The 18,126-nt window shown below is 35.1% G+C and overlaps 2 protein-coding genes and 1 long non-coding RNA gene across 3 annotated transcripts; all 3 read right to left on the reverse strand.

Moving 5' to 3' along the window:
* Positions 1-67: 67 nt before the first annotated feature.
* On the reverse strand, positions 68-890 carry LOC143450396 (uncharacterized). Its single transcript, XM_076950921.1, has 2 exons — positions 766-890; positions 68-530 (listed from the first exon to the last, which is right to left on the reverse strand). Exon 2 carries the CDS (start codon positions 492-494, stop codon positions 105-107), a length of 390 nt encoding a protein of 129 aa, XP_076807036.1. The 5' UTR covers positions 495-530; positions 766-890; the 3' UTR covers positions 68-104.
* Positions 891-2,393: 1,503 nt separating this feature from the next.
* On the reverse strand, positions 2,394-3,023 carry LOC143449728 (uncharacterized). The gene is made up of 2 exons (XR_013114609.1): positions 2,859-3,023; positions 2,394-2,715 (listed from the first exon to the last, which is right to left on the reverse strand). It is a non-coding gene; the product is annotated as an uncharacterized LOC143449728 (long non-coding RNA).
* A 3,707-nt stretch (positions 3,024-6,730) lies between these two features.
* Positions 6,731-18,109, reverse strand: LOC143449261 (uncharacterized). The gene is made up of 15 exons (XM_076949376.1): positions 17,887-18,109; positions 17,508-17,660; positions 15,215-15,292; positions 11,784-11,894; positions 10,821-10,920; positions 10,083-10,706; positions 9,529-9,646; positions 9,344-9,445; positions 8,885-8,984; positions 8,693-8,789; positions 8,496-8,620; positions 8,241-8,403; positions 8,031-8,124; positions 7,694-7,858; positions 6,731-7,082 (listed from the first exon to the last, which is right to left on the reverse strand). The coding sequence occupies exons 1-15, from the start codon at positions 17,957-17,959 to the stop codon at positions 6,990-6,992; spliced, it is 2,196 nt and encodes a 731-aa protein (XP_076805491.1). The 5' UTR covers positions 17,960-18,109; the 3' UTR covers positions 6,731-6,989.
* Positions 18,110-18,126: the final 17 nt, after the last annotated feature.

An 18,126-nucleotide genomic window follows, 5' to 3' on the forward strand; every position in this document is an offset into this window, starting at 1 on the left:
TTAAAATTTATACTTCCCTGAAACTAGTTCAGGAAATCGTTACCGATCTAAGAGCTAAGGCTGTCACAAGAAACTGGCAGGTAATGTGTTCTAAAGAGGAACATTTATTCTTGCTTATAAAAACTTTTGAATTTTACAACCGCTTTTGTTCCTTCTGATACAGCATGTTTTTGTAGCTCGCCTGGCAGAACTCTGCGGACTGCATTCTGAATGTCATTTGCCGTCAAGGTTGTCCTATTGGAGGACACCATTATACCAGACGCTTCTGATGCTACTGTCCGAAACAAATAATTTATAAGGGTATTCACTACGTCCATAGCTTGTCGGGTGATGCCGGTATCAACATATATCTCTTTTAAAATTTTGAATAGATGGTTTCGAAAATCCTCCTCTCCTTTCTTTAGCTTTCCGCCTTTTTTTGAGGTATGTCCTGTCGAAGACGAGGAAGCTGTTGAGGAATGGTTACACGATCGAGGACGCTTTACTGGGGCCATCTGTTACAATTTTGGTTTTCCTGTATGTCAGGGTTCCTGAGTTCAAATAGTAGAGTTAAACAGGGGTATTGTACCGTAATTTTTGTAAGCTTGTGTTCAGTAAAAATGAAATAAAACTACTTTATCGCTAACCAAGTATCTAAAATAGATCAAAGTTATCTTCAGTTTTTTGTTATCAACTTTAATGGTGCTATGTGACTATAGTATACATTTTGACTGCTTTGCAATTTTTAATGTAGGCCTCTTGCTATTTCACGTTTCGTTCACTCACCTGTCTGTAAATTAAAACAGTAGTCCCAGAAATAAAAACATCAAATTCTCTGCGAACACTTTGCGCGATTAAATCACTGATTATTTGACAACTTTCTTGGCATTTTTACAAAAGTGTACACCGGTATTTCGTTCAAATTTTACCGGTATAGTATATTGTTACGCCTCAATTACCTCTATTGCGTCATAAGTTGTTATTCCTAAAGTTTGAAACGCTTTCAATGAATTGAATCTTCTGTTATGGATAATGTTGTTTTGCGTATTGCACTTACTGTATTCGTATTCAATGAGCCCCTGATTACGAATAGTAAAATACATTTGTACACAGGCAAACCTAGTTCTTTAGAAAACTTTGGGGGACAAAGTTTGTGTGATATGCATGGGCAGTACTACGGTACTTCTTGCTACTTTTAAAGTAATTATTGTAAGGTTTTAATAGGTAAAGTTCCAAAGTTCATTGTAAGTAAACCTTAATCCAGGTTTTTTGGTCCCCTCTCTTGTTCAGAAGTTGGAGGGACATGCCCTCCTGAAAATAGGTTCTTGTATATACTGTATATATAATATTTTGTTAAAGTGCATCATATGTTTTAAGTCAGGGGTGTCAAACTCAATCGCACCAGGGGCCAAAACTCAAAACTTATTTAACGCCGCGGGCCGTAAGGATAAAACTTTATTGAACGTTTCGTGACACGAGTACATGAATTGGAACAGGCAGCGAAAAAAGACCAAATTTTTGATGTTTCTGACTGGCCTATTTTTGATTATTCTTCTCTTACATACATGTTACATCATTATGTTTCATTCATCTCCTTGCAAAAGCATTAAAGAAATAACAAACAATAAAGAAAAAAGCAGCCCAGATTACAAGCGTTAGAATAAATCGATTTATTCTATCGTTGATAGGGCAACTGATGTGCTGCTGTATTGTGCGATTTGTTATAATCTTGTTTCTTGCTTGAAAAAAGTAAGTTATACTGTACAATGATCTCGTGGGCCGGAAATAGTTCAATGTATAAAATAGCACTGCGGGCCAAGTTTTATTGTAAAGCGGGCCGGATGTGGCCCGCGGGCCGGGAGTTTGACACGTATGTTTTAAGTCAGTGGTTCTCAACCTTCTGATCTTGGCGGACCCCTTTTGGTGCTGTCAAAGCAGTGGCGGACCCCTGAAGTTTAAGCAAACTAAGGGTTCTGAGACTGCACTTAAATGTTTCTTTGCTTAGTTTTACTTAATAGTCTTGGTGCACAACTGCGCTATTCATTCAAAATAACATCAAACTATGCGGATATTTTTACTTATTTCAAAGCGTTATCTATACGTTGCTCACAACAACAAGCTGCTAGTTACAAGCTAAAACTGAGAAAGCGATTATGTGCAATCTCCAGCAACTTAAAATCACTGTATCCAGCTGTCTTCTCGTATAATCCGCAATCTAGTGCATCACAATAGGCCTTCCCTGCGGGTGATAAATCTCAATAAGCTTTTGTATTGTCCCATCACAATAGGCAATTAAGCAAATGTTCAAGCCTATTTCAAAAAGCAATGATAAACAGCAAAAAATTTTTAAAAACTCGTACTTTATGTTGCAAATTTCGAAGTTCTCAAGGACCCCCTGAAAACGTTTCGCGGACCCCTGGGGGTCCGCGGACCACCGGTTGAGAACCACTGTTTTAAGTGAAACTTTTAGTTTAGAATCCTTGTTTGTCATCTCATCCACTAACTGTTTGTGGCAACTGCAACACGCTTGTAGTCTGTCGCTCTATCTCTATCAATGCAGGTAAAATTGGTTAATCCAGTTGTGCATTGTGCACTTGAATATTTCTCTGTTGTGCAATTATGTTTCTTGTTATGTCGATGACCTCCCACCACGAATCCTGCAGTATGATTTTCTGGGTGATTCTACACTTGTCAGCCTTCCCCAACTTCCAGATAGTTCGGGAAAATAAAGAAAGACTACAAATCGCAAAGGAATGCCGTTGAAACGAATATACCATATTGTTTTGTCGATTATCGCATATTGGCGTATGAATCTGAAGTTCCGAATCAAATTCTATCTTACAATAAGTAAACTAAAAACATCGGTCCATCTCATATACCTTAAGTTAATGATCCCCTGTCGGCAGTTTATCTTTACGATTCTTCGGCACATCAGGTTGGACAACAGAAAATACCAAAAAACAGTAGCTGCAATCAGTATTATTTGAATGAATGGCAGAGAGGAATATTTTGAAAACAAATAAACCCGTTGAAAACGTGATAGCACAGATATGTTCCCAAGTAACAACTAAGCTTTTTATTTCCTCTACAGTTTTCAATTTCTAATAAGCTAGAGAAAGCAACATCACCAACTTACAATTTTCTGAAAACAGAAATGTAATACAGTAGTAGCATAGAAGATGACATGAAATATGTTGTACGGTGAGTAGGCTGTGAGTAGGTACGGTAGTACTGTATACCCAATATAGATCGATTCGACTGAAGATTTATGCCAACCGAACAACTGCAAAATAAATGAACGAAGTGATTTTCACGTAACAATTCTTTGACGAAGGACAAAATTGTGTCTAAAACTACTTAGCTTCACAAAGTGATGCATTTCCCTGCAGTTGTACTCGTTATGCTTTTAGCAAGTTCTTCGTATTTTGTGCTTTCACAGGCTCGATACTACAACACAAACTACTAATAACAACTAATAACTTATAGTGTTATAATAAAAACCGCTAATAACAAAAAACAACTACATTTTCCAATAGTGTAGGCTATAGTTGTTTCGTTGTTTGTGTTATTTTGGTTAAAATTAAAACTAGGAAGTATCTTGTGGGTTTAGTGGCCATGCTAACCTACCGTCTTATAGCAAAATTCTATCATTGCTATCCTGTGTATTTTAAGCCCTTGGGCTTTTTGCCGCATTTTCCTGCTCGTTAATTGTTAGTGAGCATGTGTTTTATTGTACTATAACTATATAACAGTTCATATCACTAGTTCTCTAACTACTTCTTATGTACTTGAGTAGTTTAAAATGTGTTACTTTCTACTTCATACGTGACTAGTTTTGAACAGCAACACTTCTACTTGTAGTGGAGTAGATTTTTTCGTGAGTAACAATACTTCTTCCTAAGTAACTAAGCGGTTACTTTGACCACCACTGGTTACAAATTTGCATTGTAAGATTTTTATCTAACTCCAAGGTAATGGTACTCCAGCACCTGATTGCTTTGGTGCCGAAAACTTGAGTGATTTGCATAAGAACCCGGCGCGGTTTGCGGGTATACCCGCACCCGCGGAGCGGTTGAGGATGCCCGGAAGAACTTTCAATGATGGGGTAGTTGCGGGTAAGGTTTTTAAAATGCGGGCCTGGTGCGGATATACCCGCAAAATATCAATTGTTGTTACGGGGTGGATGCGGATGTCCGCATGGAATCATTGCAGATTTATTCTGTAAGAATAAGATGATTGCATTAACTTCGGTTAAAAAAGCTTACAATGACATGAGTTACATTTTGTGGAATTACAAAACCACAAATTTAAATTGGGTCAAAAGTTGTCTCACTCTTTTTATTACGTGGTAGACTTCTAGCCTAATCACAAAGAATATCAGCAGAAAAAACGCAACAATAATTTATAGACGAACACAAACAACTGTTTTGCTAGGAGGTCAATCGTTGCCTCCCTCCTTTTGTTATTTTTGTTAGAGCTTCTAGTCGCAGTACGAAGGATATTATTTATCAAAAAGTTTCGTGATGATTGCTATTATTATCTATTTCGACTCACAAAGGCTTAGCCTATACATAGTTACAGACTTGTCCGGATCACAAAGGAAATCAGAAAAAGTGCAGCAGTGATCAAATCAAAAAGCAAACAATTCTTGACTTGTTGTAGCAACTTTTATAAGAAAATGTGCAAGCATAAACAAAATCTAGTTTCATTTCTACGAAAGGATTATTTTATTTTCCGAAAAAGATAAATACAGCTAACCAGTCGGAAATTAAACGAGTGTGTAGGCTACTCGCGAACGCCCGCTGATGAACGAGCGCGGATGCGGCATCATGCGGGGTGGGTACAGAAATTAAAAACACGGGTATTCGCAAATGAATTAGCGCAGGTGCGATCTTTGCGGCAAGAAACAAAATGCCCGCGTAGGGCTTCAATTCGCATCGACCGTTAGACCACGACATCAAGCATGTTTATGCACTTTTAAATTAACCCTTATTATAAACCACAGTGATCAAATTATACTTATGAGCACTTACACAACTTTTAAATTTTACCGCTTTTGTAATTACTGTGGTCAGATCTTACTTATAAACACTTATTTACGTTCACATTCTCAGAAGCACTTTTTTCTCCCTGTTGTTCACTTTGGTGTGAGTGTGCTTTTTTACAAAAATGTTTTTGCTGTCAATTGCACTTTGTGTATCTATGACATAATTGATTTTGTATAAGCCAAAAGGGCTAGCCTACTTTACACACCCACACTACCTCGTTTGCAGTTTCCACCAAAATTAGTGTTATTGCTTTGTCTATTGCATCATATGCCACTCTACATTTATTTTTTTTGTCAATTATTCACTAAATAACCGCTGCTGTAAAATCAGAGTCCAGTACTCTCTTCTGCGTTGTAAATGTTGTTTTTCAAAGCGAAGAAGACCCAACCATGAAAAATGTTATTTCAAGATCGCTTGCTCCAAATCCAACCGGGCATCAGATATGTTTATCTATTCCTGGCACTTACATCACTGTCGATGTATATTTTTATACAAACTGGTTAAACCATATGCTTGGACATGAGTGACGTAGTTGACCATCTTCTACTCCCTCTCACAACCGACCTGTGTAAAAGATTCTTATTGCCTAATCTCCACAGGCCCCCCGAACGAAACTCCGGTCCCATGGATGGCGTTCATTTTAGTGGGGTTTTCCTTCTTCCCTCCAGACACACAGGTCGGTTCCATCTTGACGGTGAAACAACGCTTATGTCCTGCCAAAATATCAGTTTAACTTTTGTTTTATATTAAATGTGTTTAAATTATGTTTTTTTGCAATTTGGGTTTGTTGGCCGTGCTGAGGTTAATAGCCTAACTTTTTCACATTCTCATATTGGTCCGTAATGCACGTTTTTGCCCTCGAGGCCTTGTCACATTTACCTAATTTATGGAAATTATTATCATTAACTGCTAATATGTTTGCGACCACCTGCGTCAGCACAATGTTTTGTCCCCAACATTACGGATGAAAAATAAAATGAATGAATCAGTAAGTTGAAGGGAAATTCTTCTAATATGTAACTAGTACGACTACATTTTTGGGAATATAAGAATTGGACTTTTATCAATGTTGTGCTGTCTAGAAGAAACAATGGAGTCAAAAGTTCATAGACAAAAGAAGTTTTAAAAGACAACTGAAGCCTTTTTAGGTAATTCCAATACACTAATATAGCATTCCCATCGCTATAGCATCATCTTCCGTTGCTCATTACTCCATATTTCTCAGCCCGGGTTAATACAGAGGCTGCTTATTTGTGCTCAATCAGCTGTAAACTACCACTAATAAGCGATAATGAGCCTCGGTAATGTGTACATCTGTGCTGCAATTAGCAGTGTTTGGTATATCGTGAAATTTTGTCATTGTGCCGCAAGCTTCTTTGCTACAACCTGGGAATTCAAGGCGTTTATAATCCGGAGAAAAAGGTACCAAATATTTAATCTAGGTTCTGTGAAAAGAACTAAATTTACCTCTCCTATACGGATAAGATTTTTAACAACTTAACCTACTTCTGCAACAGCAACCGTTGTATACCTTCCAAATATAATACTGTAATTAAAATGCACTGAAAATTAGTGCTCTCTTTTTTTTAACTACAAAACTGGTAGATGCCAACACAACATTCTTTTTATGTGTTAACATTTTGAAACAGAAATTCGAAAAAAGTGATATAGGAAAATATATCTAGCTACGAAGTAGTTAACCGTAAGATATAATAAAATTTATTGTTTGTTACGGAAAACATCTATATATACACATATCATTTATAAAATAATAAAATCAACAACATCTGAAAGGTGATGGAATTTTACATGATTGCTGACGACGATTAATACTCAAGATTTTTCAGCTTGTCAAGTAGAAGGACTTTAGTACAATTTACAGTAGCATGTCATGTAATGGTATAGAAGCTTTTCAAAATAAACTTTCACAACCGTTCAAACAAGTCACGGCAGTGTTCCTCTTTACGGCTTGTGAAAACGAGTATAACGTCGAGATTCTTCGTGAACTTGCATCTCATTTGCCTTGAATTCATTGAGTTCTTTTCGTATCGATGCCTATAACAGAGACCATTTATTTGTCGTATTTATGGCGAATTGAGCGATTCAGTAAATAATATACAGTGCGATATGTTGACTTGATGATTAGTACTGAAATGCTTCACTTCACAATACAAACGTTAGAAACGATAGAGACAGACAAGATAGTTGTTTCAGTATAGTCGTTGAACATTTGCATATCAGGTCACCTTAGTTTACTTATAGTCGTCAAAATTATTTTTATGAGAAATCTTGCTGTGACAATTTCCGTTATTTAGTTCGGAATCAGCTTTGGTATTGTAATTAATTATTCTTACAGACAACTCACCAAAACCTCCTGCATCATAAACACACGTCTATTGTAATGTAAATACAATCGCCTTTTCCTAAGAAATGCGCAATACTCTGAAATCTAAAAAACTCGACTTGGTAGTGATTGGCGAACAACTCAAATTTTAAAAAATCGAATTGCTGTCAGCAATTTTTCTTCTTCACTTGGTTTGAAACAAACTGCTATAAAATTAGGACGCAGCGTGACCACCGACCAATACCAGCAACAGACAAAAAGTAGACCTTCAGTCTCCCTTTCTAATAAACCGCTGCCCTTTTTACTGTAAGAAAGGACTAACCTTGTCAGAAGGCGTTAGCCGGGTCCAAGGTTTGTCACCACGTCTATCGTAATTCTGAACTTCATATACTTCAACATATTCGTGCCAGTTAATTAAAACTTTTCGTTCAACAAGTTCCTTGACAGTTGGGCGCATTGATAATTTTCGTGTGAGTTGTCGTTTGACCTGCAAAAATTGATGAAATTGTTTTTGAGTGAAGTTTGAGGTTCTTATTTTGGACAGCAACAAAACGAAAGTACAAATTAGAACAAAAGCAATTGCCGCAGAAATTGGAATAAAAATAATTTGTCAAGCAAAGTTTGTTAGGTGGAAGCACAGCCCTCAAGTACAGTGTTACCTTTTCGCGTTCTTTGAAACGATCTTCTGCAGTTTCATTAGGGAGTATGTTTCGTTCCTGAAGCTCTGATTTGGTGGGTCTTTGGCTTAAGCGCCTAAATTACCACAAATATAGCACCAAAAGTAACGAAAAAAAACAAAGTGTGACATTATTTCTCTTAAACTGCTACACAATCTGCTTTAGCTGATAAAGATATGTATCATTAATGACCTGGTGAGATTTATTTTAAGTGCAGAACGTTCTTCCTCCGATTTTTCAGGGCTAGATATAATATTACGCTGTTCAAGTTCTTCTCGGTTTGGACGGTTGGCTAAGCGCAGTGCCAACGTGTCTCTACGAGCAACTTTAGCAGCTAAACCGCCAACATCCTCATCTATCAAAATTAAAAATTCATGAGCTATTGTCGATAAAAAGTATTTCAAAACTCTGTTTTTAGTTAATTAAATGCCAAGCAAGCTAAAGTACCATCATCATTCGAATTTTCATCATCCTTATATAAAATAGGACCGGATGAGTCAGAGGAGTCCGAGTCATAGTTTGTTGCAAAATTACGATTTTCTTTGTCGCTACCAATCGTCTCCGAAATGTATCTGTAAAAAGTTTATGAATTTCAATATATTTCAACATGTATTCTTTGTATTAGCAATGCTGACAGAACATACTGAGGTACAATGATTTGTGTTGTTCTTTGGATGATTTCAGCGCTGCCTGCAAACACCACAGGGCTACTTTTGGAAATCGCATGAGTTGCTTGAGATCCTTCAGATTGAATTAAATTAAAATTGAATAGAAGCAAAAAGATTCAAAGAAAGCATAAGCAAAACATTAGCAAAGACTTTTTGCCATGAAGTTACCTGATGACATGCGATTAGGTTTGTTGGATGCATGAGGCTGATATTGCGACTGATGTGTGTCTGGGTAAGGTGGTCGTGGACCTGACGTGAAATTCACATCCTGTTGAATATTTAAAAGATTTATGCTCTAAAACAGAGGTGTCCAACCCGTGGGCCACATTTGGCCCGCGGGAAAGTTCTGAGTGGCCCGCGCGGTATTTGTCGAAATGACTTATATTATTAACTGAATCGCCTACGTAAGTAGAAGTAGTTTAAGTAGAAATTAGCAGTAAACACTCAAGTGGCCCACGCAATCATTCGTAAACCGCATGTGGCCCTTTGGCCAAAAAGGTTAGACACCCCTGCTCTAAAACAAGAAGAGGGTTCCCAAGTATTAAACGAGAATTAATAAATCCTTAGTCAACAAAATTAAAACTAACACACAGTACACACAGTAACCAGACAGTTTTAGTAGCTTACTTGGTTTGAAAGCAGCTTTGTTGGTTTGGGTGGTGGCTTGGGAGGGGGACCTCGTGGCCCAATGGATATTTGTCCGGTTTGTGGAGTAATGGTTGGAGGTGGCTAAGTACAAAATTAAAAAAAAACTTGTAACCAATAGAGCACCAGTTAGTTAAATGAGATATTATGACTGCATTTTGCAGTACCTTGTATGTTCGCTTAGCAGCAACTGGTCGTTTTACAATGTCTTCTTGGGAATGCTCTTCATGTCTTGTTTTATTATAAGATGAAATATCATTTGAAGAGCTTGGCATCAATGCAACTCTAGTAATTGAAATATTTTATAAATTAAATATTATGAGGAGCAAATCTGCTTTGTATATGGGCATTGATGTAACATTAAAGAACAAGTTTGGCTAGTGTCAGAAAATACAGGATAGATCCAAATTTTTAGTTCAAAATGCAGAACTCAGACATTTCAATTAACCGTGTCATACATTAAGGATTACATTCGATATCACAGCACTAATACAGCTTCAGGAGAAATGAACAAATTTTGAATAAAATGTATCATATTGTTGTTGAAATGAACTTAATCAAATTTTTATGGCACTAAATTTCACAAAGACAACAATACGCTGTTATAGTAATACATTCAATAGATGGGAGATGACACCAATGAGAGCAACTGTGGAATAATACATTGTAACATTAGGCACAACCATAAAAGGAATAATGTAGGTTTGACATAAAGTATCACCTGGTATTGGACATGGCTGGTAGTTGAGCAACATCTGAACTATAAGATGCATCACTTTGTGCTGTTGCTGCAGTTGAATTGTAATTAACATCCACATGCTGTGCTGCATTTACTCCAGCAGATGGTCGACGATCTCTGACTACAGCTGAGTGAATATTCTCAGGCTTGCCAGAAGCAGCTTTATTGTGATTTCCAGAAAAGCGTGCTCCTAAAGCAGTGTGTAGCGATGCAGCAGGGATTTGTGGCCCAGTAAGATTGTCAGGATGAATAGGTTTTCCAGACTGGGAGATATTTACATGCCTAGAAGAACTAGACTCTCCAGGAATTCTGTTCATTGAAAAAGTAGATGAATTTTGTTGTCTTTGCACAGCTTGTGGTCTGTTCATACTGCTTCCACTCATAATAGGTGCACAACGAGCTTGATTGGAATTTTTGCCAATTAGTCCCACAGCTACCATGTCATTGCCATCATGATTGCGCAGTTGAAAATGTCCAACATTCATGGAATTGGCATCAAGTCCATCATTGTCATATGAAGTGGCAATTTGGTATGACAACCTATGGTATGACCTTGCCTCTTCATTTCTGGATCTAGGAACTTCATCAGAGGAACACTTTGGATGACTGAAAAATATTTACTATAGAAAGCAGCCATGCCAACTAACCCTAACGTATGAAATATACAAACTTTTAACAACAGTATATTTGTTGGCTGCTTACAAAATCACAAAATCTTACATGGGCCTAGCAGTTGTAATTCCTGGTCTGCTGGCAATAATAGAACCAAGGGGAACACAATCGCTTTCACTTGAAGAAAACTGAGGAGTTGGTACAAAACCTGAAAATTTTCAGATGAAGAACATGATACCAAAGAAAGAACCGATACCATGCTCTATTATGGAACGGACGTAAATGGCTAAATTAATTTATCATTCAATCACAGGCACTGCAAATAGCACGTTAACAAGACAAAATGATCAATATATGAAAACCCAAAGGGTTATACCAAAAAGCACATTCTAAAACACATTAAATGCTATGACATATTATTAGATGTTTTGTTAGGATGAGGATTGGTCTGAAAATGTAGAAAATGTCATTACGTCAACCATATTCAAAAAATAAAAATTTTGATTTAATTAAGAACTATTTCAAACCAAAAACCAGTTAAAAACGTTACCACACACAACAAACTATGACCATGGGTGCAATACCGTGGTTGCTATAAACTTATTATGTCCCATTGTGAGGAAATAATTATGTATTGAGCAATGAAAACGTCTTGGTTATTTACAAGCTGTTGAGCAAAAACTTATCCGCCATTATCAATTGCTATTATAATATACACCAGAGCTGTGGAGCTGGCCAAAAACATGCTTCAGCTTCGAGCTTTCTTTGAACATTGTGCTCCAGGTGCAACTCCTTTGCTCAACCATTGAAATTACTGTCAACAGCTATAGCTCAGCTTGTAATTCGAGTAATGCTGCAGCTAGTTGGAAAAAGCCTTGGCTCCTAAGCTCAACAGCTCTGGTATACACTCTATTTTATGATTACCACATGCATGTGAGTCACCATGGAGTAAAAGAGTAACTGATTCAGCGAGGTGTGTGTTGCAAAAAATGTTTGTGATGTGGTGTACCCTAAGTTCAAAGGTTACAAGCCATTTAGTTAACAAACATTTTACAAATAAATGATACGAACTTGATGAAGTGTGTTCTGAGTTGGCTTGGGAAGAAACAGGCAATGAATTATTGTTAGGCTTGTCTGTATCAGTAGATACACTCTCTTCATCATCTTCTGGTAATGTTTTCACTAAAACGATATGTAGAGTATATTTACAAATGGTTAATTCTATGGTGATCCTGCAAAACAAAAAGATGTAAATTATTTAAAATCACATCTGAATTTATTTTTATTTTTTAATATTTACGTCTGCTGTTTTATAGGAATTGGTTGCATTACTTCTGTCAAATGTAATTTTTAGAAATAGTTAATTGTAAGACTGTTATGAATAGGGCCCGCAAAAGTCAATAAAGTCAAAAATTTTTAAGGACCTCGTCTGACCATGAATCAAAGAATAAAGTTGTTTTCAGCACCTAGGGGATTGTTTCTAAGAAGTTTATAGGTCAAAATAAAGTCAAAATTTACAATAAAGTCAAAATTTTCAATAAAGTCAAAATTTGTCAAAATATGGCTTTTTACAAAGTTTTTGTGTTTCTTGAGAGTAATTCTTGTAAAAATCCTCGTGGAAGCATTGTAAATCAGGAACTGCGACACAATTAAACCATATTAACCCATAAAAGCAGGAAATAAGTCACAATGCCCACTTGGATCAGCAGTAACTTTTATCGCAAATTGTCCATTGTTTATTCATTGTTACGTATTTAAATAATTCTTATAAAACACTTCCTCTTCATAAACGTGGTATTTTCGAAGATCAACAGTTTGGATTTTAGGAATAGCCTACTGACATTCTGTAATACAAAAATGCCTAAGCAAGCTAAATCGTCTTCAGCAAAAGTTAGACAGATTTGTCGAGATTTTTCTGATGAATTTAATGCAACTCCCGGGGGTGATTTAAGGTGCAATTTTTGCCAGGTTATAGTGAAGTGCGATAAAAAGTATTTTGTTGAAAGCCACAGGAAAAGTAAACGCCATCAAGCTGGATTGGAGCAACAACAAGCATTCCCTGTTTAATTTGCTGTTTATTAGAATTTACCATGCGGAGAAAATCGAGGCAAAGTGCCCTTTTCACAAGGACAAAATAACACAAGCTACCTAAATCTATCGCCAAAAAACACGACGCACTTTTTATAATCCATAAAACACCTTGACTTTTCGACAAAATATTACGTTTGGGTCTGAAATCGACAAAATATTATGTTTGGGTAACTGGAGGAAGAACTGTGGCCTCTACAAATAAGCAATTTCGTTAGGTCAAAATTTGATAAAAATAAAGTCAAAAAATTTTTTTTTTAGGTCAAAATAAAAATGGCCCTAGTTATGAAGTACTATTTTCATCAAATAATCATCAATTAAATTTTCATAATTTTCCTTTCCCCTTTGGACAGGACTACATTCAGACTTTGTTTTTCCAAACCTCGAAAAAGTGTAATTTGTGCTATCTGATATAAAACTACTGGACGGAATTGGCCTTATTGAATGATATAAAATTTGTTGAAATTTTTTGTTGTTAAAATTGGTGCCACATGGTGTTTCAAGAGTGGTACCATCGTATCATCATTGTGACCAATCACTTCTCAGCATCATTTCAAACAAAAAGTTAATTTTATTTTTATGTTGTAGTTTCACCTGAAGAAGTAAGTTGGCGTGACCAATTATTGCTCAGTATCATTTCAAACAATAAATTTTCATCTGAAGAAATATGCACAGGCTTACCAAAGCGCGTAATTAATAAATTATGAAGAATGTCAACAGTGAAAATGCTGGTAATGCAGCAGTAATGTGATAGTCATTCATAAATCATTTTGTAGACGAACAGTTCACATTATAAGAAACTGAAGATATTACATAAATTTATAAATATTTTTAAATGTTTCTCTCATAAAAAAATGATGCTGTCCATTCAATCACAGATGATATTCATTAATGACACCTTGATGTGGGATTAACAAGAAGAAACCAAGGATAAAACCACATGATTGGAGATTAAAGAACAATACTGACAAAACTTTTAACAACGTAATGTTACAAGTCTAACGCTCACCTAAAAATTACGGATCTGATGTCTGATTTGCTAAGTAACTTGTGTTTTTAATACCTAAAAGGTCCCTATTTGTTAAAAGTAAATGATGCAGAACTTTGAAATTACACTAAAAATTGAATCATGCTCATTGCTAATCTGTTTTTTCAAAGTTGTCTAGACCAACGATCCGCAAATTGTTGTTTGGTGCGAAAAAATAGTCCTGTGTCCTGCGCGACTTCATGTGTATTATTAGAATGGCTAATTGTGAAAAACTAGAACTGATGAAAACTGGTAAAAGTGATAAAATAGTGGGGTGATGAACAAAATTTGTGATAAGCAAAGGGGTTGTTTTACATTTGTAAAGATTGTAGAGGGATTGGTTAATGTAGTTGCAGGTTAAAAGTTCACAGCGCAATCATGCTGTACAAGTTTTAATAGTTTCTCGTAAACCAAAATAGAAAGTCGCAAAACTCATTAATTGTCTACTCTTAGATAAGCAGATAGTAATAGTTACTACATAACATTTTTTAGGTTTTAATGGTGACATATAATGATTGTCAGTTATGTGTTTAATTAAAAATTTTATCAATTTCAAGCAGTATCTTGATACAAACAAATCTGGCTACAAGAGGGCCAACCAAAAAGAAATTTTTAATTGCTAATATATTGATTCATTTGAGTTGCAACATAAGGTAGGTAGATAATAATTTTTTTCACAATGAAAAGTAAAGTTAATGAGGACATGATTTCATTGGATAAGTGACTTTCAGTAATAGATATTATAACCTAACAATTATCTTTGATAAATTGATGAAATTTTTTTCCAACTCAATAATTTCATAGGTAATGTAATATTAGGGTTCATTTTTGACAGTACTTATTCTTATTTTCTAAATCTTGCAACTGAGTTTTCATCTGCTTAATCTATTCAGTTTTTAGTTTGTATAGGTCGATGATCGATGTTATAGTAGTATAAACAAACACTGCAAAAAATATTAAGTATAGGTCATTGGGTTTTCAACAAGCTGGATATCATTTAAAATACCCATAAACTATTAGTCTAGGTCAGAGGTCGGGAACCTATGGCTCAGGAGCTAGATGTGGATCTTTTGATGACGGCATCTGGCTCGCAGATAAATCTAAGCTGGCATTCCTTAGTACAATTGTTATAAATAAAACTTTTTCTGTAATTAATTGTAAGTCACATTAACAGTAAGAAGCATGTTATTAAAGAGTAAATTCCGACATTTCCAGTTGTCTAAAATTGTTGGTTTTGCTTAAAAATGCACATATTAGTTGCATTAAGTGTTGAAAAATATTATATGGCTCTCACGGAAATACAATTAAAAATATGTAGCTGTCATGGCTCCCTCAGCCAAAAAGGTTTCTGACCCCTGGTCTACGTATTTAATCTCAATGAACTTACCAGTGGTATCACTGTGAAGCAAACCACGTTTAATAAGGTCTTCTCTGGTACTTCGCACAGAAATTTTTCTTTCCAAAGCTAACAATGAAAAAACAAAGTAAATTAAAGAAGTCTAGAACCAACAAGTTGAAAAGGGGTGAAAATGGAGTAAGGCTAGAAGAATCAGAATAATGTCATAGTTGATGTCGATTGTTTTGTGTTACTCGGCGAAGGCTTTGTTTAACGGTACAATGCCTTGCAGTAATCAATGCAATGACTTGTAGTTTATTTGTCCATTTCAATACCAATTCAATACCAATTCAATACCATTATAAATACATACATAAATTTTTGAAAAAATTTCACAACGTTTCACTATTTGCGGAAAATAAACAAACCTATTTGCCCTAGTTTAGACTGCTATAAAATTTAAATTTCAGGCAAAATATGAAAAAATTCATAAGATATAGTAAATGGGTATTAGTAACAATAAGCCTATATTTCTATTTTGGTTAAATGAAATCTTTGTGAATGAGATGGGTTGTGATTTCACCTTTAAATATGAAATTGGGTCATGAGTTATACCCAGGGTTGCCATCGGTCTCAACTCAAAAATAAGCTCGACTAAGAAATGAAAGACGAATACCACCTTAAACAGTGCACAACAGGAGAAAGCAACCAATGTTCTTGAAAAAAAAACAAGACACTATCTGCATGTTCTTAATTTTGGTACAAAATGGTATACCAAAGGTGTCAAAATGCCCAAAATACGAACCTCTGCCCTAAAAATATGACGAAAATAAGCAAGTGAAAATAAGGACATTTCTGAGAAAAAGGACAAACATATTTTCTAAGACACGGACCTTTAAAATAAGGACAAATCTTAGAAATAAGGACGGTATGGCAACTCTGGTTATAATACTTAGAGAGCAACTAGTTTAGACATTTATCTTATCACCATGTGCAGAGTTTGAGCTCTGTGGGATACTATATACTGATATGGGTGCTCTCCTGTCTAGACAGTAATACAGTAAATTAAAATGAGTATTACATAGCGAAATCTTCCATTACAGTATTATGTTCTAATTTCTAGACTCTAGCATTTAATAATCATTTTTAGCATAAAAGGTCAGATTTTTATGTAACTTGGTACAGTGAATTTTGTACAAAAAGTAATTGTGAAATCTTAGCACTTCATGAAATCAAGAGTTGATTTGTTTAAACAAATGGTAACATGAAATGGTCTTGAGCCAAAGCTAAGTATAGGCTATATTAGGCCCAAACTGGAATCAGTATGCAACAATGTTAAATTCGAAAAAATTTATGCCTTCAATTCAAGTAACTTTTAGCAGCTACAGTATTATAATTTATAACATACTGGTACGATCATTATGAAGGATCAGACAATGGTATCATTGCCATTGGTTTGTATTTATCAACTTGAGTAATTTTTACACATACTCTCACTAAAAGTTTCCATGAATTGAAAATTATCCCTGCTCCTTCTGATAGCTAAATTCATACCTCAAAATGCTCAACACACGTGAATTTCTCTGAAAACTCTTCAGAAAATTTTAATTATTAAACATAGCTAAAATTAGGAATGCATCAAATCGAATCTTCATCCACGTATTTTGATAATTTCTAATATTCATATTTAACTGTTATTTCATTACAACACACCAAATCCATTTGTCAAAAAAAGTTCAGTTTAATTTCCAAACATAGATAGCAGATTCTGGTGTCCTCGAGTTTTAAGTTTACTTCAGCAAAAGCATAAAATTGTAGGTTAAGCAGAATAATGTTAAAAATGTGCACTTGTATAGCAAACACAGTGGCCTTGGTGAAACCTTGCTCAAACAAAAATGGCTTAGTTATCTAATGCAATTTACCGATACTCATGCATACTCATATACAAATTTAATTGTTTACGCAATTTGATAGGACTTGAAATATTTATTTTTAAATCAAAAGTAATCCACAATGGAGTACTGTAAATTAATTTTTTCAAATAATTTCGATTTCGTGTGGGTTTTTTAGGCCAAAATGGGTTTTTTATGCAAAAGTTCTAGTGTTTATTATGCGCCTCTATGAAAAAAGTCATGTTTCATGAATCATGTTTTTTGATTGCATTTTATGGAATGGTAGTCCAAAGCATACTAAATTGAAATGCAAAATGTCAGTGAGCTTCATGGAGGATTTTTCGAGTAATCAGTCTTTTAGTAAATTTACTGTATAATAAAACAAACAAAGATTTCATGACATTTTTTGGTCTTTGATGCCTCCCGAACAGTTTCACATGTGCAAAGCTTACTTGTGGCAGTGGAAGAAAATTTGTCACTTTTCTTTTTCCGTTTCCATTTCCAAGGTTGGAATATTTTTGTCCAGTTACTGTGAGCTTTTTCTTTTCTTTGCTTGTGATCATCTGACACTTTGACAGCTTCAATAGATTCACTTAAAGACTGACCTGAAAATAACACTTACATACACACATACAAGTATCAGCAAATATTTAATGTAGAATAAACAAAACTCGAAATTACTAAGAAAGCTTTACATTACACTTCAGATAACTATGTCCTTTAATTAAAGTACTGTGTAAAACATTTTTTCTTGCAAAACAATTAATTTAAACATTAAATAAATCTGACAAGACAATAGCCAAATATCAAAATAAACTTACAATATCATACCTGTTTGGGAGTCCAGTTTCTTATCCATATTATCAGTTGATGTATAGATTGAACTAGTTTTACCATTATCCATAAACAGAGTATTTTGAAAATCACCAAGCAAGTAATGTGCAGCTTTGGAAAACAGACATCAGACTTGCCAAATACAAATCGTCTAATTATTCCATGAAACAATTTATTATACAAATTACAAAAAATGCTAAATCAGTCACATGTAAAAAAACTTTATAATTAACTATG

Source organism: Clavelina lepadiformis, chromosome 3, assembly GCF_947623445.1.
Source record: "Clavelina lepadiformis chromosome 3, kaClaLepa1.1, whole genome shotgun sequence".
In the NCBI taxonomy this organism is placed as follows: domain Eukaryota; kingdom Metazoa; phylum Chordata; class Ascidiacea; order Aplousobranchia; family Clavelinidae; genus Clavelina; species Clavelina lepadiformis.